Source organism: Nicotiana sylvestris, chromosome 12, assembly GCF_000393655.2.
Source record: "Nicotiana sylvestris chromosome 12, ASM39365v2, whole genome shotgun sequence".
Taxonomy (NCBI): domain Eukaryota; kingdom Viridiplantae; phylum Streptophyta; class Magnoliopsida; order Solanales; family Solanaceae; genus Nicotiana; species Nicotiana sylvestris.
This window is the reverse complement of record NC_091068.1, coordinates 1083845-1106143: the sequence shown is the minus strand read 5'-3', so window position 1 is coordinate 1106143 and position 22299 is coordinate 1083845. Positions and strand designations below refer to the sequence as shown.

The window sequence follows — 22299 nt, the reverse complement described above, 5'->3', positions numbered from 1 at the left end:
TGCATCGCCAGTAGATATAAGTTAAATCCACATTGGATTTGTTAAGACATGTGAGTCGTATAGAAGACACAAATAATGTGTATAGTCGACCTTAACTAATTTGGGACTAAAGAATTATTGATTGATTGAATGATAAAAAAGGAATGTGAACTTTCTCTTTATGAAAGATCATTCCTTTCCAAACTAAGAAGTAGGGTAATATACACTAGGGTTTAAAAAATTCAAACTTTATTAGAATAAGCAAATTCCCAAATAATTTGATACATTAAAACTGGTAATGAACAGCTAATAATATTCTTTGTTCATCCCATAGAGAAACAAAAGTCAGACCAAGAGAGACTGGTAGTGTTCAACTTGAACAAAGATAGGGCATCCCGGTGCACTAAGCTCCCGCTATGCGGAGGGGAGGTCCGGGGAAGGGTCGAACCACAAGAGTCTATTGTGTGCAACTTTACCCTATATTTTTGCAAAAGACTGTTTCCATGGCTCGAATATATGACGTCCTGATCACATGGCAATAACTTTACCAGTTACGCCAAAACTTCCATTCAACTTTGACAAAAGATACCAAAACTAAATAACTACACATTCTTCAAAATTAACCATTTACATTGCAAACAACATAAAATGGTCTCCACTAGATCTCAAGATGAGATTCTAAATAAGTCGAAGGTTCAAGTCACGTGAAGAGCAAGTCGATATAACTTCTAATTAGCCAAAATCGACCATATCAACTCAGGATCAAAAGATGGCACTCTTGCAAGAGAACAATCTTCAAACTCCAATTCCATCATTGGCTTTTCGAACTGATGTGTGATGCTAGTGATATGATCGTCGTTCTTGGGCCCCACGTAGGGGTCATCAAGAACAGAACAAGGCGAATTCTCACTTTTCCACAATCCATCTTCAGTACTACTTTGTGAAATCACATCACTATTACTCCAACTTTCATTACAAACAATTGAAGAAGAACAAGATGATGAATCCAAATCCACATTTTTTTCAACTTTTTTATCACTTTCAACTATTTTCTTGGCACCCTTTTTAGCTCTTTCCCTTTTAACCTTCTGGCAAATAGCTTGAATTTTAGCATCCACAGAACTCTTCACAGCATTCATCGTTGTACTATCTCCAAATCCTAACTTGCTCGTATCATCGCGAATATTTGGAAAATTTAATCGTGCATAATCGCCTCGAAGTTTATATGCAGCTCTATCATAAGCATATGCTGCAGCCTCAGCAGTTTCATAAGTTCCAAGCCAAACTCTCATTCTATTTTGAGGTAGTCTTATTTCAGCCACCCATTTTCCCCAATGCCTTTGTCTCACTCCTCTATATAACTTTTTTTTACTTGGACAAACATAATTCTTTGAATATAAAGAAGTATTTTGATGTGGGGTTTGAGTTGAAGTTGTTGGAATTGTAACATTTGTTCTATTTTCTTCCCAAAATTTTTGTAACAAATCTTTTTGTCTAAGGTAGACCGAAGAACCTAAATTGTCTGGAACTAAGGCGTAGTTGTTATTGTTGTAGACGGAAGAACCTAGAGGCTCGAAAACATTTTTAGTAGCCATTTGATTATTTGATTCTTGGCAATCAGAAAAAATTGTTTGGGACTGAGACGTAATAGTTGTTGTTTGTTGTTGTTGGCAATGAGAAAAGATTGAGTCTAATGTATTGGTACTACTTGTTAATAGAATTTGAGATAGAGAAGATCTAATTTGAGCAGCCTCATCATATGTGTAAGACATGGTTTCTTGAATTTTTCTCATGGTTTCTTGAACTCTATAAAAAAAATTCAAGAAATTAAGTTCCTATGAGAGACAAGTAAGGTATGAGAAAATAGAAACAAAATGGGAAAAAGGGGTACTATAAAAATTGCCCCTTTTCTTGAAAATTAACAAAAAATAAGGTTGAAGAAACTAAAAGAGAGAAAATATGAAGATAAGTTAAAAGTTGGGACTTGAGTATGAAGATTTTTTGAGTTTGATATTTGTGGTGTTGTGGCTAAGTTTGGTCTCTTCTTTGGTCTATTTATAGCTGCAGAGTAAAGGATCTTTTTCCAAAAGGCCCTTAACTTTTTTTTTTTCAAAAGTTCATATTTATGATTTACCTTTTCACTTTATCTTTTTTAACAATCTCTATATTGCCCATCAAGGCAGTCCGGTGCACATTCATATAGGGTTCGGGAAAGGCCTGCATCCAAGATGTGTCATGTAGACACTCTAACCTAATGCAAGCATTAGTGGCTGCTTTTACAGCTCGAACCTATGACTTATAGGTCACACGAGACAACTATATCGTTGCTCCAAGGTTACCTTCTATCTCTATATTGCCCATGCAATAACTAAAAAGTGGATCCATGTTTTACTCAAAGAATGGTTCAAAATTACTTCTTTTTTCGTCTCAATTGATGTCGGTACTCGCATTGGGCCCAACTATTTCGGATTCGCGTCTTGTAAGGCTTACTAAAGGAGTAAGTGTTTCCTATCAGAATTTTGTTATTTCGATGGCTCAAAAGAAATCTAGATCATTCTCGATTTTTTCCATGCAACGCGAATCCGGATCACAACCCTAATATTGATATCGGACATTTGATGGGAACCAAAAAAAAAAATTCTCGGACAACAAACGATAATAATGAAGACAATGTTGAAAAAAAGCAGACAGGCGCATAAAGCATTCCATGTTCAAACATGGTTTGGGGGAAGGGTTGCATCTCAAGGGATGTAATATAGACAGTCTACTATAATACAAGTATTAATAGTTGATTCCACGACTTAAAGTCGTGACCTATACTCGTGACCTATAGGTCACATGGAGACAATTTTATAGCTGTTGTAGGCTCAATGAAGACAATGTTGAACAAGAAAGAAAAATATCTCAACCAGAAGTTTGTACAATCCCTCATAAACAGGCTGTAAATGAGTGCAGAGTTTGAAAAGAAACTTTAGAAGTTAGAAGAAATCACATTCATAATTCACAAATCATAGCTGGTGGTTTGACTATTTGACTCTGCCAAATGGTTAGTATTCTCCGTGTGGACCCCAAATAGAGTGGACCCCAATTTATTGATGAGATACAAAACGCTACTTTATGTATTTACTATTGTAGCAGTAATGAGTAATGACTCTACCCAAAAGATGTGATGCACTGGATGAGACTGCTCATTCCTTAATTATAGGTCTCGGGTTCGAGCCCTGAGTATGGAAAAATCCTTGGTAGGAAGCGTTTTCCCCGAATGAGACCCTATGCGGTGCGAATCTGAATATAGTCGGGCTCAAATGCGGATACCGAACACCGAGTGAAAAACCAAAAAAATTAGTAATGACTCATAAAAGGACTTTTGCACAGTTGAGCTTCTCTTCTTTACATCTCCTGCTTTGTGGCAGGAGAAATCTGCTTTCATTTTTTTTTAAATAATTATTTGATATTTGAAACTCACTTAATTAACGCCACATAAGATCTATATAAGGAAAAGCGCTCTTTTTTAAATTTTCATGGTTTAAATTCGAGATCTCTAGATGAGAATGAAAGAATTCCATATGACGATATGCTTCCACTTCTTTGAGGTCTTTCTTTATTTCTTCCTTTTCTACAATTTAACTTTATATTTTTCAGCTTCTTTGCATGGCTGGGAGATGAACTTGGGAGTCTAATTCAATAGATGGAAAGTATCACTATATATTCCTTTTAAAATCATCTGATATTCGAAATTTACTAGTCCGACTAATCAAAATTTGAATTGTAAATGGCCCACTAAAAGATGGTGCCCTGCTAAGGATGTTTTTACTTTTAAAACTCGAACTCAAAACTTCTGATTAAGATCTCACCCACCACATTATACCACGACAGTAAAAAATAATCACTATGTGTTCTACTTTGAAATATACACATGTAATTTGAGCCATTTCACCTAGGAATTATGTAGAAAAAGGTTCTCTTTGCTTCTTCTTTTTTTTATAGTGTGGGAGGATTCACATCATAGGTCAGGGGTTCAAGCAGTAGAATCAGTCATTGATGTTTACATCACGGTAAGTTGACTACATCATACTCTTTAGGTGCGGTCTTTTCTCATACCCTATGTTAACGTAGAATGTTTTGTGCATTGGATTGTCTTTTTAGTGAGGGAGGATTAAAACAAGGCCAAATACACAGATAGACCATTAAATTTGGCCCAATTTTTTATTTTGGCCCTCCAATCCTATTTCTTTTGTTCCACTTTAACACAATTTTTTTTATCCCAGGTAAAAATGCAGCGCGTGCAAATACCCAGCTGCTACCTCCACTCCTACCCCACTGCCCCCACCCCCTGCAAATTTTTTAATTATTATTTTTTCGTTTTTCTGCCCCCCTCCCGGGGAAAAAATATTTTTTATATATATTTTCAGTAATAACTACGGGTTCAACTGAACCCATAACTTTTGATGCGGAGTAAAAATTTGTATGTAAAAATTCATTAAAATTGCAAAAATAATAGATATGAACCCATAACTTTAAAAATATAATGGGTTCAATGTTAAAAACATTAAAATTGAATCCATAGGATTTAAATCCTGGATTCGCCTCTGCGTTGGGAGTATGAAATTTGGCTTAAAAAATGACTCTCACGCGCCTACAAGGGTGAGACAAACCACACATGGAATCTAGTCAGCTTTTGTGTTGAAGTGGAACAAAAGAAATGGACTGGAATGCCAAAATAGAACAAGACTGAGTTAAAGTGCTAAAATGAAAAATCGGGCCAAGTTTAATGGCTTGTCTATATATTTGGCCTTAAAACAAAGTTTTTAAATGGAGAACCTTTAAATTATACTCTATCAAGAAGATAAAAATTCACAAGTGTAATGAAAATGTGGAAAATGAGCACAATGATAATAAGCAAAATAAAGTAATAAAGACAAGCCATATGCTAAACTCCCTATATTTCAAAATTCCACCAAATTTGGATATTGTCTCAGTGCATGCACATATACAGCAAGTAAAATTGCATATTACTCAATAATATGAAAAAAGTCAAAAGTAGCAACATCCCATTTTCATGAATAATAATAATAGCTAGACTAGGTTTTCTACAAAATAACATATCATTCATTGGAAATTTGAACCCACACATTCTCTTTTGCACGAAATTAAACACATATCTAAGAAAACATAACATCCAAGATCTTTTCAATACTTTTTAATCGGTGAGAACAATCAATAACGGAGCCAGAAATTTGAGTAGGGGAATTCGGAAAAAAAAGTTATAAATTCACACCTAAAAATGAACTCATGTCAAAGAAATTTATTACGTAGTTTATATATATCAAAAAGTTCATTTTTATCCCTTTTGCATTGTGTTCTAGCGAAGAAAATTCAACTGAACCTCTCTCACCAACCTTTATGAGTTCGTGCCGAACCTGGTCTCCATCTTCGAACTTCTCGTTCGATGAGACCGCAGGTCTCGCTGTTTTCGTTTTCTAGGTCACGTCTTAACACGATGTCGTGGTTCAAATCCTATAGAGCGTGATTTTCTTCTTTTTAGATCGAATTTACTATATAACATTACTTACAATTACCTTATAATTAGTTATAAATACTTTCTTAAATACATAACTCATACCGAAACATAAAATGAAAAGAAAATAAACAAGTTGTTGAAGACCAATTCTTCTAGTATGGATTAGGGGTGTTTATCGGGTGGATTAGGCGGATATTTACGTTGAATGGTTTGGCTTATCAGTTATCGGTTTATAAATTTAGTAATCCGCTAACCAGCCAATAAGACATCGGGCAGATTAGTATGATTATCGATTATCGGACGGTTATCGAGCGATTTATCAGCTAAATCAAATAGATAATAAAAAAGAAGTAGAGAATTAGAGATAACAGAAAATTTGGAGCAAAGCATCACATCTGCTCGGTGCTCGCCTCTCTCTAGTCGAACATTTATATAATCCAGACATAAATACATATTAAAAAAATATTTTTTCAACTATTATTTTGAGATCAGATATACAGTGTCATTTTCCCAAGACTGTTATCAATGTTGGGGCCCAAATATTCATTAAAGACGTAAAGTTAGCATTGAAAATGAAATGAATGGCTATCTGTAGACAGGGCTCGTGTAGCTATGGGCCCACATATCTTACATTTATGGCCCAAAAAGCTTTTCTCTGTATTTGCATGTGATCCAGACCTAACTCCTCTCTTCCAATTTACAAAAGTCAAAATCCAAATTTGTACCCTTTGCATCTTTTGGCTATCATTGTAACCCCTTCCCCCCCCACCAAACCCCCCCCCCCCCATTTTCTAAAAAATAATAGCTCTACACACAAAAAAGAAAAATTAAAATGAACTTAAGAGTGTCGATGTGTCTCTACTTCTATAAGGTAGGGGTAAAATCTACGTACACACTACCTTTTCCAAACCTCACCATGTGAAATTATACTGGGTATGTTGTTGTTATTGTTGTTGTTGTTAAGAGTATCGATGTGACTGTATTTTTTCTAAGTCGAGGATCTATTGGAAACATCATATTTACCCTTACAACGTGAGGGTAAAGTCTGTATACATACTATCCTCCACAGACGTTATTTTTGATAATTCACTGAGTTTGTTATCGTTATTGTTGAACTTGAGAGTACCTAGTCACTACAATAGATGATACTACAACTTTATTTTTGACATGTCAAGGGAATTGTGCAAGGTGGGGGAGGAGGTGTTTGAGGGTGAGGTTATTAAATGGACTTAAGTTTATCTTACTCTCATCCCGTCTCAATTTGTGTGACACTCTTTCTTTTTTAATTAATTTTAAAAAAAATTACATATTTTTATTTATAGTAACAATTTAATTTTAAAATATTTATTTTATATTTAATGATATGATTTATAGCCACAAATATTTTTTATTTTAGATTATAAATTTTGAATTTTTTTTATTCTTTTCTTAAACTCTGTATTGGCCAACGGCGAGGAATTCTTAAATAACTTACTCCCTCAGTTCCAGTTTATGTGAACCTATTTCCTTTTTGGTCTGTTCCAAAAAGAATGACTCTTTTCTAAATTTGGTAACAATTTAGCTTAAACTTACAATTCTACCCTTAATGAGAAGCATTTATAATCATACAAATACTCTAAGCCCCTTTTTGACTTGTTTAGGACCACAAATTCCAAAAATCTTCATTTTTTTCTTAAACTTCGTGCCTAGTCAAATAGGTTCACATAAATTAGAACGGATGGAGTATAAAAGACTCGCCTAGCAAAAAGGTGAAGTTTGGCAGTATTAGAGGGGTTGGGTCATATTTGTAGTTAGGGGTGTTCATAAAAATCCGAAAAACCGAACCAAATCGATCAAAAAAATCGATACTTTTTGGTTTGGTTTGGTTTTGGTTTTGAATTTTAAAAACCGATCAAATTTGGTTTGGTTGGCTTTAATCATAAATAAACCGAACCAAACCGACTATAGGAGTAGCTATTTCAAATTTATTATTACACCTATATATATGTATATTATTATACAAAGTTTCAAAAAAATTAAGGTAAATGTTAATAGGATGCACTTTTAATATAGTTCTTTACCTTTGCATTCTAGTAAAATTGGTAGTTTTCTTTTGTTTAGTGTAAGAATCCATTTCGTGTTAAAAATAACATATTTTTAATTGAGTCCTTAAATTATTCATCACTATTTGATTCAATTATCATCAATATATTTTGGTAAATAATAGATTTCTCAAAGGGCAATTAATTTGATAGTGTTACATTGAAAATGTGGTCGCAGGAATATGTGTTTGGTAGTATATGTCTTATATTTAAGAAAAAACCGACAAATAACCGAAATAACCGAAAAAACAGAAAAACCGACATAAACCGAATCGAGAAAAAACCAACTTAATTTGTTTGGTTTGATTCTAATATTTGAAAAACCAACTTACTTGATTTGATTTCTTTTTATGAAAAAATTGATCCAAACCGAACAATGAACGCCTCTATTAGTAGCAACTCAGCAGCGAGCAGACGCCGACTAAAAAGACTGGTTGGTCCAAAACTTTTCTCATATCCACCTGGATTATCGACACGTCACTACTCCACTTTTATCTAAAACACCAAAAAAAAATTGTTCAAAAAAGAAATAATAATATCTTAGTATTATATGATGCTATGATGATGTAATTATAACGTCATTATTAGTACACACGAAAGATTCTTAAGTATTTATCAAAAAGTGATTTTTGGAAAACTTTTCAAGATAGAGGAGTAATGTTTCTACTTAATTACATGAACTATAGTATCACTAATTTAATTTCTTGTTAATAACATATATCATAAGACGAACAATGTTATATAGGAATGAATGTTGAACTTATAATGCCCAACACGTTTACAAGATAAGTGGTTAAAATAGCACGGTCTAGCCAGTTTTCGGATTGGTTATTCAAAAATAGCCAGTGTTTACCAAGTCAATAAAAAATAGCCACTATTTTACTGCAATAGAGACCGGTCCAGCATAATATACTGGAGTTCGGTGCACCTGTGTATGAACTTCCAACATATTATGCTGGACCGGTATACTTTACTGGCTCCAGTATAATATACTGGAGACTGAAGCACCGGTGCTCCAAACTCCAGTATATTATGTTGGACCGGTATATTATACTGAAACTCTAGTATATTATGCTGGAGTATTTTTCCGAATTTTGAACAGTGTTTTCGTTCAGATTTATCTTTACATGAAAAATGGCTAAATTTCGATTACCTTTGAAATTGTGACTATTTCTGAATGACCACTTGTAAATCTAGCTATTTTTGAATATCTCCTAGATAAGTATTGCTTCTTGCAAGGACATAAATGGTGAAATGAATTAAAAACTGAACTGATCAAAGATTCTCATTTGTAATCACGGGCGGAGCTAGCCTATTAAATAAGGATTCATCCGAACTCATTATCTTTGTTTAAAATTTTATATTTGTATTAAAAAATCTAGTAAATATAATCGGTCTTTTAAATTTGATGATCTGTAAGTCCTGTGGCAAATTCAAAATCCACAAATTTTAAATACTAGTTTCGTCTATGTTTGTAATCGAGTTTCTTGGAATAAAAAGATGCTAACAAGTAGGGGCGGGGCTAGAGTTTCGACACCGGATTCGGCCGAACTCAATAACTTTAGTCCAAATTATAGTCTTAAAAAATTCATTGAATATTACAAATTCTTATTTTAGAACCGACTAACATAAAAAGATAAAAATCCTAAATCCTGTAACTTCAAATTCTGGCTCCGCTTCTGCAAACAACGGTGTCACTATTGAGTAGCTATCCCAAATTAACTCTTATATATGTTACTTTCGGATAGGCATATTACAAATTTGTAGTCCTTCTCAATATTCAAACCTTTTCAAATGTCCGTTCCGTATTGGAAAGGACAAATTTTCCAAAATTAAACTTTTCTTCTAGCAAATATTGCCTAAAATAAATAATTGCATGCAATTAGCATCTATACTTTTGATATATTCAAAACGTGATTTGAAATTGTTTATACCACATTACTATATCTTGTTTCGATTTTTTAGTATGTAAAATAAAATTGTTCCAAACGTGGTACTCTGAAGCAATTTTTTAATAAATTAGTTTCATTATTACGAGTTCTAATAAAGCAAAAAAAAAAATGCATAAATATATAAACTTCTTCATTTATCAATATATGGTCCCGCTTATCAATATATGGTCCCGATAAGAGGGGTTGCTCTAATGGTAAGCAACCCCCACTTCCAACCGAGAGGTTGTGAGTTCGAGTCTTCCCAAGAGCAAGGTGGGAAGTTTTTGGAGGGAAGGATGCCGGGGGTCTATTTGGAAACAATATTCATGTTGTTTTCTTATTTATGGTCTTGTCTCCCTTAAACATCCATAGGTGTACTTTTATAACAATAACAACAAAAATTTCATTCTAATTTTGCAAATGGGATATGGGAAGGCGCAAAGATATGTGTGGCCAAAGGTGGTCAGCCGAAAATCATTCGAGGAAAAAATTATATTGCGTATAAGATAAAATATTAATTATTATTACTAAAAAAAATAGAATTTGAACACCCTTGCATAGCCCACTGGCAAAGGGTGTTCAAAATTTGAACCCTTATTGATTTTTCCGGCTTCGTCACTGGGTATGGGGAATGTATTGTATACACAACCTTATCCTTACCTTGAGAAGGTAGAGAGGTTGTTCCGATAGATTCGGATCAAGTAAAGAAGAAAAGAAGTAATAAACAACAAGCAGTAACAACAGTAAAATACCAAAGTGAAAGAAACAATAAGTAATAATAGAAATATAAGAATAAGAAAATACAAGACTAACGCTAATATTACCGCTGGTATTTTTATTAAATTGATATTATCATGAAGAAATAGAAAGAAAGAAACTAAGACATCAAATCTTATAAGATCACATTGCTTTTGGCAGATTGCCATCAACTCCATCAAAGGTCCCCTTACAAACTCCACCACAAGATCATACATTTTTTTGTTTTTGGTCTTTTATTTTGTTTTTAATTTTCTGCAATATGTTATGTATGAAAATGTACTTTTTCAGATATATTTTGCTCTCCCAAACTGAATTCAGGACCTTGAAATCATTTCCAAAAAACAGAAGCGGAGTTAGAATTTGAAATTATCTTAACCTAAATAAACGTACTTTTCGCACTTAAGTATTCCTTACAAATTAGAGATTTAGGTAAAAACTGCATGCTTAATACATACATGAAACAGAAAATTATATTATGTATATATACAATAGCCGGACATAACATAAAATAAATTTCAATTAAAAATATAATTAGTAAGTAAAGTCTATTCTCATATATTCATGATCTTAGATTTTTATTATTACCTAGTATTTTTCTTACTTCGATTTTATTATTATCTTGTTGTTATTATCGCTTCTTTTCTCGTGGCTTCTTTACTATTGTATTTTCTTTTCATTATTGCTGAGTTTATGCGTTCTTGAACCGAGGGTCTACGGAAACAGTTTCTCCACCTACACAAAATAGGGCCGTAGGGATAAGATTTGCGTATGCATTACCCTTACAAATTATACTTATGGGATTATACTGAATTTTTGTTCACGGCGCGTATCAAAATTAGAACAAAAACAACATGAAGTTAAAAAATGTAGCCCTTGGACCAAAATAGAAGAAGGGATGACTAAATTGTTCAATCAAAGATCGATTCAAGGGGTCACTATTTTTCTAATCTTTTTTTATGTAGATGAGTTGTCAATTCTTCTTGGAATATTTTTGAAAAAGGTATATTTTGGACCCAAGCCACTATGGTCGGTTTGAAATATTTATCATTTTCTAAACTTTGAAACCGACCATTTTTGTCTTGTCATTTACAGACCTTTTTGCCACTCTAAATTGTTTGTCATTACTAAACCCGGGTCGCTCGGATTTCACGAGTGAATCGAAAGTTAAATCTACGTGGGATTTCACCAGAATCGCTTTAGCTATCCTCTTTGTCTGGTTTTAAATTTCAGTTCGACTAGGAAGAGTGCGCCACGTTAATGTATTTTCAATATCAATACTCAAAATTGAGTGTCGATGGGCGATGAGCACATTGAACTATCCATATGGCTAACCAGTTCTAGTGGCTACTCACTTTTTCTTACAATATTAATAATTGATTTGATTAGTACTTAACTTGTTGCAGCAAATTAGATTAGATTGAAGTCATTAATATTCATTAAAAACTATTACACCGACTTAGAAAATAAGTTAAATGAATACAAGTTATATACATATTATGCTTAACCAAATAGTTAAATGATACTATGTATTTTCACTTTGAATTTTACGATTTAATAAGAGTTAAATTACTTCGTTTAGTGTAAATACCGAGTACAACTGAACTTTTAACTAAACAGTAAGTGTTTATAGAATGATGAGGCAAAAAAGGTAGAATGTGGACACCGATATATACAACTTTTCAAACATTATTCCCTTAAGGGTTAATTGGCAATTAGTGTAGAAATTAGAAGATCAGATAGCCAACTAATGACAAATTGTTTCCACCCGATGTTCGGTATCCATTTTGGAGTCCGACTAAACTGAAATCATACTGAAAATTCTACTTTAAATGGTAAAGTGTTGCCTACCCGGGGCGGCTCGATATTCAGGTCTCGAATTTGAGACTTCTGATTAAAAAATATGGAAGAGTACTTACTGTTCCACCATAACTTTTAGTGACAACTAACCACAAATTGCATTGTCATTAATTTTTGGTCTTAAACTCTAAAATAATACTACTACTTTTATTTTTTCACTTGATAATTTGATGAGCTTGAAATACCAGTAAATAAAAAGGATGAAAAGAAAAATAAATAAAAGAAGAGCTCAGAAGCACAGATTTTCATCCCATATCAGAAAGTTGTGAAGACCCAAGTATCACAGTATGTTCAATAATATCACAGCTCAGAGTGCACCAGCCGGGAATCGAACCCGGGTCTGTACCGTGGCAGGGTACTATTCTACCACTAGACCACTGGTGCTTTGTTGTCCTATGATAACATTAAACTCATTTAGTTAGTTATTTCTTTTGAACTTGAAGACATAAATACTATAAACTCCGAAGCAAGCGGGCTTCGCCAGGAGTAGCCTCCTGAGTTAGCCGGCTAGCTTCTTTCTGGCTAAGGTCAAACAATTTTTTGACCCGTCCAATATAATCCACAGAAATGGCTTACACAAATGACTAATGAATGGATCCCTTCAAGCACATCGGTACATATCTATCTGTATCGGGTGTTTATACCAAACCAATAAATATATGATACATATCTTCACAAATATAAGTATCACTAAATCATAATTAATTAATACATATACTCACTTAATTTATTATTTAACCATAGTAAGTTAGTAGATATTGATATAAATATCTTGTGCATATAAGTTTTTACCAAAGACATCCAATAGAATAATGAAATAATCAGTAGGAGTACCAGATTTTTAAAAAATCCCTGAAATTGCATTTTCAGCTTTAAACTAAAGCAATCCAATAAAAAAATATCTTCCCTTGCATTACAGGATAATCCAGTTTGCTAAAACAATATCTCATCCTCTTTGAGTGATATGTACAGTACAAAAACAAAACCAAAAAAAAGTGGAGTTAAAAAGAAAAGCTGCTAGTTTCAGCCTTGCAAGTTCATTTAGCATCCTTGTACATGGTTTCAATCACATCCTGCACAAAGTAAAAAATGAAATCAGACAATAACATATAAACAAACAACAGAATTATCACAGGATTTAACTTATATATACAATTGCAGGAAGGGATCCTTGGAGTAACGGTAAGTTGTCTTCATGTGACCATAGGTCACGGGTTCGAGCCATAGAAATAGCTATTAATTACTTAATGCTTGCATTTGGGTAGGTTGTCTACATCATATCCCTGGGTGTACGGTCCTTCTACAGACCCTGAGTGAATGCGCGATTCTTTGTGCATTGGACTACCACATTTTTATAATTGCACTATCCAGTGGCGGAGCCACCCTTATCCAAGGGGTGGCCGCCAGAGAATTACACATATGTAGCTAGGTAAATCTTTATTTTTTTTGTGTATATATACTATATGGCGAATTCCCCTTACTTCTTCATGTGTTTACTTTTTTGTATTTTGATTTCCTTTAGTGAAAAATCCTTGACTCCGACACCTGCACTATCATTGTAATTTAACATGTTGTAGTAGATTGCCTGCTTTTTCTTCGAGTTAACTAATATCACAATATGGGGCAGCTAACATTAATTATCTTTTAGCCAATCTGATGGTGTTCAAATTCTTTTACATAGTCAAATTATAGAAGTTGAGCTCATTATCAAATTTGCAGAGTGCCAACAGTAGGTGCAAATGAAGCTCCATTGAGCAAAATGCATAAACACATTGCACATAAAAGGACTCAAAGTTGACAGATTGTAACATGGAAAATGCTAAGAACAGTCTTTGGTTGTTCCATGTCAACTACAGGTTAAAGTTACTGAAGTTTCTTTCCTTTTTAAAACCTGAGCCGAAGAACACAAAATATATCCTTGTTCATATGTCTACTCCTTTTCCTAATTCCATTAAGATTATATTATTAGCTACGCGGAGGAGCATGCAACGGTATACAAAGGCCCTATGAAGACCTGGATGTTGAAAAGAGTAATCATTCTTCTTGGACGCGACAGAACAAATAAAATCACAGCAAAACAAAGAGGAAATGGAAATATTTGCACATGGACCAATCTTCACATTAACATTTACCAGGAGATTAAAGAGAATTTACCTTGTAGTATTTGAGTAACTGTGGTCTTTTCTTCTTAAATGTTGGAGTCAGAAGGTCGCGTTCCATGTCAAATGGCACCGGATCAAGGTGTAGAGCTTTTATGAACTCAAAGCCCTTCAGCTGCAAAGAAAAAAAAAAGGCATATTCACATATCCTTTTCTGCAAAGGCAACCCGAGCACCTTTCACTATGCAACGCCCTGTGATGAGAACTAACCTTCTTCTCTTTTGCAGCTTTTGTGAGCTCCCCTAGTATGTGTTCTTTCACCTTTGGATTTTCACATAGGGAATTAAAATCCCCAGAGAGGCCATTCTGTTTAGCCCATTTTTCAACCTCTTGTTTGTTTGGGTTAACAACAGCAACAAGGAAAGACTCATAGCTGCTTCCATATATCCATATCTAGAGCCAATCAAGAAAAAAGAAAAATCAGCATCGTAAAGTCTAAAATGGTTAGCTGTGTTACTAGTAGGCAGAAGATGCAGCACGGGCTGATGAGGCTCATCGAACTCGACTTATTAGAGATAATGATGGCTTTAATCTCTAAAGAGCATAAATAAAAACTAGATTTACCAATATACTCTATTCTATATGAATATTCATTACATTATGCAGAATACATTTTATCAACACTGTGTGGTGGCTTAACACTTATACAATATGCTCTATTCTATATTAATAGTCATTTCATTATGCCCAACCGGAATACTAACTCTTAGAATATCATGTTGCCAAGATTGGCAAAGCTAAGAGAATTTTACAGAAAGCAGTGGCATTAAGTTTGACTCAGGAGACAATTTATCAGCTTTTAGGATTAAATATTGCTGCCTATACGAATAATGCTTCTTTCTTTTAACAGTCCACACAGATATATCATAGGCAGTGAACATAGCAGATGAAAATGTTCTACCTTATTTGTTCAAAATAAATTGCACATATGAAATCACCAAATTGCTATTATTTGTTCAGAAAATAAATTGCACATATGAAATCACCAAATTGCTATAGTTAAGAGGTCAATGTATCTAAGGGGATCACTTACCGAGTCAATAACAGGATTATTGCCATATATATTCTCCAAATTTTCGACTGCAACATATTCACCTTGTGATAGCTTGAAAATGTTCTTCTTGCGATCAATTATCTTCAAGCTACCATTTGGTTGCCACTCACCAATATCCCCTGAAAAAGGTTTTTTGGAGATGAATCCAATTAAAGCTTTTTAACGAGTGGGACATTTATCAGCACAAGTGAAAAAAAGAAAGCAGAAAAACCTGTGTGAAACCACCCATCAATCATGACTTCTTTCGTGAGGTCCTCACGCTTGTAATAACCAGAAAACACAGTGTCACCCCTCACGCATATTTCTCCACGTGGCGTGCTTGAAAGAGCGTCATATTCCATTTCAGGAACGGACTCCAAACACACATCCACATTGGGCACAGGAGGACCAACCGTACCAAGCATATCAAATTGGTTGGGTAGTGATACAAATGTACCAGCACAAGTTTCAGTCAGACCTAAAAGTAAATCCTGAATCATCAGCTTTGGCAAGAATACACAGTAGCAAATCATCAGGAAGGCCGATTCAATTACTTAAGCAATAAAAAGAAACCTATTTCAGCTGAAACCTAAACTACCAAGCCAGATCAGTTTCTGTAAAACTATAAATAGAAGTTCTCTGCCAAATAGTTCAAAAGATTTACCTATTTCAGCAATAGTCAACACTCAAACATAACAACTAAAATGATGTCGCTGACTAGTTCATAAACCATGAGATTTATCTTATCTTTTTTACAAACAATAAAATAAAAACAGATTAAGGCCATTGAGATTTTTCGGGGTGGAGCAAGACAATAAGCTTAACACCATCGATGGAATTAACATGAGAATTGAGATAAAATACCATATCCTTGAAGAACATGAGCACATGCTACAACTCGCAGAAAAGCTTCCACATGAGATGAGAGGGGTGCTGCTCCAGATAATATAAGACGCACTTTGCCTCCTAACCCATCTTTTACCTAAGTAATCAGCAAAAGCAATTAAAGTTACATATTTACTGGTACAAAGCAAAAAGAGAAGATATAGTAGCTTCTACTGGAGTATTTCCACCACCTTACTGAAAACAACTTTGTCGGAAATTGGAGATGCTTCGTGATATTTACACCCACTCTTCAAATATTGAAGTTTGCTGCAGAATTTCAAAAAAATGTAGGTATGATTATATAAGCTCCAACAGAAAATATCTCAAATAAGATCCAATATTCATTCTTAACCAAAAACTGAAACTAAATTTCTTCTCAACTATACAGAATCCAACAAATTGCAATTCTATGGAAAATCGAATACAAATGAAAAAGCTCGTGTTGACTTGCAGTAAGAATCTCAAAGTCTGGAAGTAGAAGAGAAGTGCTAGAATTGTACAAAAGTACAGGTGTAAATCCCAGAATGTGAAACACCCATATATTTTGGCCAGGTAAGTAAACATGGAATGGTCAAATATCAAAAGGCACTATCATCAGATGCATCTTTTTCCAACCACAGATACAGTACCTTTCTTGGCAGCAGATGGGATGATTAAATTTTTTCCATTCATTCCCATCCAATCAAAAAAGACGTTTTTTGAACATTTTTGCTTTTTTCGATCATCATAAAAACAATTGAAGCACCTTAGAAAGGCCAGAAGTCATAGCTTAAGACATTGATGTTTGCATCAACAAAAAGTTGTTATCTCCTAAATACTCTAACTGAAATGAGAAACATGGAACAGAACTTACCGAGCATATGCAATATTGAACAGTGTGCTCCTTAGCCGACCCCCTGAAGAAATTTTCTGTTGCAAACCTGAGAATGTTCATTGCAACTAGTCAAACGCACCGAGAATTTTAAGGCAGAAATGTACCAAGTCAAAAGTACACCAATAGAGAGAAGATAATTCCACAGTATTTATTTATTTAATGTCTACACACTTTCTGCAGTAAGTCACATCTAAACTGCAATGATACAGTAAGTCACATCTAAACTGCAATGATACTCCAGTTTCATGAGAAAGGGAGGTATATATTAGTGATTGGGAGAAAGAGTTTGATACTTTAGATGAATTAATATTAGGGAGCAGTAAGATATTACCTGAATATATTCTGTCTAATACCCGAGGTACTGCGCAGAAGACAGTTGGTTTCAGCTCTCCAATGTCTTCAGTTAGTAACTTGACATCCTGCAAACATGATAAGAAATGCATAAGATAAGCTCTGTCACCATTTTCATAGAAGATGTGGAGATCTTACCCCTCGCCAAAATCCAATTGAGGCGCCATGACTAATGAAACATTCTTCAATCACCCGATCAAAGATATGTGCCAAGGGAAGATATGAGAGATATACATCATTCACGTTCAACTGCAATACGAAAACGTTAGATCAAAGAAACACATTTTCAAAATGGAGACTACAACTCTGGCTATCCTTTACTTTGAAACACATGAAAATAAAAGACATATATCTCACCGCCTCATGTACACTCTCAAGAAAACACTTCACTCCAGCTATAAGAGTAACAATGCTATTATTCGAAATCATCACACCCTTGGGTTCTCCAGTTGTTCCACTAGTATACATTATTGTGCAAATATCAGTCTTCTTTTTCACTGGAAGATCATACTGATTTTTGCTTCCCTGCACATATTGAGAAGTGTGATGTTTAAAAATGAATATCGAAGTCATATAAGTGTGATGTCCAAAAAAGATAGGGAAGGGAAGGGGTGCATCAATCATTATATTCCAAAGAGAATATACTTGTCCTTTGAAAAGAGAAGTCTTACTAATTGTAGAAACTCATCCCAGGAAAAGAGAGCCGCTCCAAACTTTTCAACCTCTTCCTTTTGTTGAGGAGTGACTTCCCCGAAACTCACAACCGCTGGTGATTAAGAATAGGCCACAATTTCCCATTTAAGATGACATATTTCACACTTCTGAAAAATGAAACTAAATAACAATTGACTTACTCTTCAAGTACTTCGCTGCATTTGGAAATGTTTTCAAAAGCTGAAGAGGAATAAAAACACATTTTAGTAAGAACCACATCCCTGAATGTTCAAAAGCATAGCTCCAAATTCAAAATAAAAAGCTTCTGAGACAACAATCTTTCTTGAAACATTCTAGTCATTGTCCTGTTTATTTGAACACTTTATTTCTGAAAGCTATACTAATCCAAAGATCTACGAAAAATGATGTCCAAGTCTGAAATATTTATATCTTTTTAAAACAGCATAGAAGTTCAAGCAGATCATTCTTTGTCCTGCACAGGCGAGTTAATCTCACTTCCCAGTAGAAAGTCATGTATATGTAGCTTGGGGATCAACATGCTTATGGAATCCAAGACTTGATGTTTGAATAGTTAATATTAGACTATCTATTTAAAGTTGACCTCCTAGGATACTATGTCTATACCTCGGGAACCTTTTTCTCCTCAACAAAAGCAATTGAAACCTCAGCATGGGAAATGATAAATTCCACTGCACCAGCACCTGAAGACATAAAAAAGATTATCATTATATACTAGTTATTACATCAGCATGACAGAAAATAAAAAATAAATAGGCATATGACTGGTAAATGTGATAGCCTCTTGGTAGTCAAACTGCACATTCACGCATCTCATTTGAACGAGCCCAGAACATTTCTATTATTCATAAGAGTAACACCAAGGATGATTAAGTCTATTCACAAGGAAGAGCACAGAGACACTATTGTCACATAAGAAGAATGCATACCTAAAGTGTCGTACAGAGGGACACAGTAGAGTCCATGAGCATTGCATGCCTGCATGAATAAGTCAGAGTCAATAAGAATTACAGACAAGGTTTAATTTCTAACACCTATCCGAGCAAACAATAGATGTTATAACCAACAATAGCAGAAATAGTGAGCAGCGAAGATAGGAACCCAGAAAGATTGAAAGTGGACTTGGAAATAAGAACAGTAAGAGAAGCATCCTGTAATCAAAGGCAAGTGTTCATTCAAAAGAGCTTAGGATTTAAAGCAAAAAGGAAAAAAGAATGACTTTGACATTCAGATGCCAAATATTTTCACGAGCATCTTCAGAATCGAAAAGATAGCCAGCTGAACACTGGTTAATAAATGTACAATCCAAAGGTTGTCATGCTATATGGGGAGTGTTGGCCAATTAAGAATTCACATGTGCAGAAGATGAAAGTAGCAGAAATGAGGATGTTGAGATGGATGAGTGGGTATACCAGGAGAGATAAGATTAGGAATGAAGCTATTCAGGACAAAGTGGGAGTGACCTCCGTGGAGGACAAGATGCGGGAGTCGAGGCTGAGATGGTTCGGGCACGTAAAGAGGAGAAGCATTGATGCTTTGAGATGTGAGAGGCTGGACATGGCGTGTTTGAGAAGAGGCCGAGGTAGACCAAGGAAGTATTGGGGAGAGGTGATTAGGTATGATATTGTGCGGCTTCAGCTTACTGAGGATATGACCCTTGATAGAAAGGTATGGAGGTCGAGGATTAGGGTAAAAGGTTAGTAGGTAGTTGTAAGTTTCTCCTTTTCTTACCAGTTACTTTAGTAGCACTCGGGTTCCTGCATATTCTTAAGTAGATCGTTACTTTGTCATGTGATTTAGTTCGCTTTTGTTATCGTATTTCCTATTGTTAGAGTTTAGTACTACTAATTCTCCCCCCCCCCCCTTCCCTTTTCTCTCTCTTCTTCTTCTTCCCCCTTTTCTTCTTCCTCTTCGTCTCACTCTTTCTAAGCCGAAGTCTATTGGAAACAGCCTTTCTACCTTTACTAGATAGGGATAAGGTCTGCGTACGCACTGCCTTCCCCAGACCCCACTTGTGGGAATACACTAGGTTTGTTGTTGTTGTTATAATATAGATAGATGTCCATGTGTAAGCATTAATTTATAAAAACAACAGTTTTACCAATAAAACATGACCAAGAAGAACACTAATAGAAGTTTTCTCTCACAGATGTACATTCTCAATGTAGACAACTAGGAAAAAAGAAAAAATCAAAAAGAAGAAGAAGAACATGAATCGCTTCATACACAAAATAAACAACAGAAAGGGTCAATACCTCCATGCTTATAATCCACTCAGGGCAGTTGGCACCATAAATACCACATTTTCCTCCCTAAATCAGAAGTCAAATTGACAGGAGATAAGGGAACTGATTGAAAGTATGAACAATCAAGGGATGAACAAAACTAAACAGGCTACAGAAATCGATAAGTGGAACTATCAAAAATAAACAGAGGATAAAGAGAGTTGGAAACTTACTTGTTCCACACCACAGTTCCGGATGGCATTTCCTACTTTTATGACAATGTCATATACTTCTTTGTAAGTCATCCACACATACTTTCCAGGCTGAAAATACGAGCAACAATTACAAGAATCAGCTAACATGAATTCAGAAAACTAAATTCTTTTGAAAGTAGGAGTTAAAACTAATGTGTAGTAAAACATACCTTTCCATCCACAAACTTACGACGGCCAAGCATTCGGTTGTTGGGATATTTCTCCACTGACATACTGTGATATAGACAAGAAAACATCTATAAATTCCAACATTACACAGTAAACTTTTACAAGCATCATCAATCTGGAAACTACTCATTCCTCACCAAACATAAAATAAACACTTCCTCTGGCTCAGTTTATATGACACTCTTTCTACTCACGGATGTATGTTCCAAAGTGTTTGACGTCCTTCCATTTTATAGAACTTTCACAATTTCAAGAATTGAAATCATTATACTAATCGAATTCTCATTTTTTTCTTGTGATATTTTCTCTATCAAATAACTAGTCAACTACTACTATTTTAATACTCCTATTTACTTTCACTATACGAATATAATATATACGTCAAAGTGACATCTCAAATTCCACATCCACTTAGTATATAAAATAAAATGGTGATTACATAATTAAGTACAAAAAAACTCAAAAATCAATCTGGGAACTACACTAATCAAATGTATAAAACTAAAAGACTACACCTTTTGTTGCGAACTGATAAAATAATTTCAAACGTAGATATTAAAATTTAGTCAATCAAATCATAACATGAAATCCACAGCAGTTTAATCAAAATTTTGCAGAAAATTATCATTTTTGGAAAAATACGGTTTTGTTACCGGAAAATATCCCAACAGCTATCTAAGCCTTCGACCGGAGGTGGAAACCCGTCCTTAGCGAATAAACTCCGATAAACCGGTCCGACTGACGGTTTTCCATCTTTGGCTGGCTTCGCCGGTTCAACCTCAATTATAAACCTCTCCCCCATCTCCGATCCCTCAATAATTCTCACAAACTGTCAAATATATATAGCTTTTCACGTGCAATTCCTCCAATAAATAGAAGAAGATTGCAAAATGTAGGTGCACGGATTAATTAAAACATATACAAATTTTAATAAATTTGTGTCAAATTTGTGAGGATTTTGGCGAAATGAGATTGTTTTTTACGTGAAAATGTAGCTGTTTCAATGGAGAAAGGGAAGTTTCGAGCCGGAAAATGGATTCTGTTATCAGAATTACGGGTCTCACGGAAAGTTTTTCAGTATTTTGTGCGATATATATAACTGTATGTACAGTATATATTCCTCCCATGCAGTTTTAAATTTAATATTTGACGTACCAAATTATTAAAGTTACCTAAGTTTTTAAGTAATATATGCCCAGTGACACTTATTATAACTTGGGGAGTCAAAGAGGTTTTTTTATTAATTAATACCATTTTTTAAAATTTTTGTCTAAATGTTTTGAATTGATAATTATATATCGCGATGTATGATTCTTCTCAATTATAGCCGTTTCAAATTTGTACTACCTCCCAACATATTTCATCCACGTCAAAGTGCGCACTCGAAGAGTTTGAGTGCGCACTTTGACGCACCAATAACAACAACAACAACAACCTAGTATAATCCCACTTAGTGGGGTCTGGGAAGGGTAGTGTGTACGCAGACCTTACCCCTACCCTAGGGTAGA

The 22299-nt window shown here is 34.5% G+C and overlaps 2 protein-coding genes and 2 non-coding genes across 4 annotated transcripts; all 4 read right to left on the bottom strand.

Moving 5' to 3' along the window:
- Window positions 1-211: 211 nt before the first annotated feature.
- On the bottom strand, window positions 212-1997 carry LOC104234504 (ethylene-responsive transcription factor ERF061-like). The gene has a single exon (XM_009788075.2). It carries the CDS (start codon window positions 1770-1772, stop codon window positions 708-710), a length of 1065 nt encoding a protein of 354 aa, XP_009786377.1. The 5' UTR covers window positions 1773-1997; the 3' UTR covers window positions 212-707.
- A 10356-nt stretch (window positions 1998-12353) lies between these two features.
- Window positions 12354-12437, bottom strand: LOC138884475 (small nucleolar RNA snoR114). The gene has a single exon (XR_011404666.1). It is a non-coding gene; the product is annotated as a small nucleolar RNA snoR114 (small nucleolar RNA).
- Window positions 12438-12441: 4 nt separating this feature from the next.
- TRNAG-GCC (transfer RNA glycine (anticodon GCC)) lies at window positions 12442-12512 on the bottom strand. The gene has a single exon. It is a non-coding gene; the product is annotated as a tRNA-Gly (tRNA).
- Window positions 12513-13019: 507 nt separating this feature from the next.
- On the bottom strand, window positions 13020-21833 carry LOC104234503 (long chain acyl-CoA synthetase 4-like). The gene is made up of 19 exons (XM_009788074.2): window positions 21445-21833; window positions 20773-20836; window positions 20582-20671; window positions 20379-20435; window positions 19053-19101; window positions 18730-18806; window positions 18285-18324; window positions 18102-18196; window positions 17788-17955; window positions 17569-17679; window positions 17411-17498; window positions 17059-17125; window positions 16397-16472; window positions 16185-16302; window positions 15553-15798; window positions 15321-15460; window positions 14498-14680; window positions 14283-14402; window positions 13020-13201 (listed from the first exon to the last, which is right to left on the bottom strand). Exons 1-19 carry the CDS (start codon window positions 21591-21593, stop codon window positions 13166-13168), a joined length of 1974 nt encoding a protein of 657 aa, XP_009786376.1. The 5' UTR covers window positions 21594-21833; the 3' UTR covers window positions 13020-13165.
- Window positions 21834-22299: the final 466 nt, after the last annotated feature.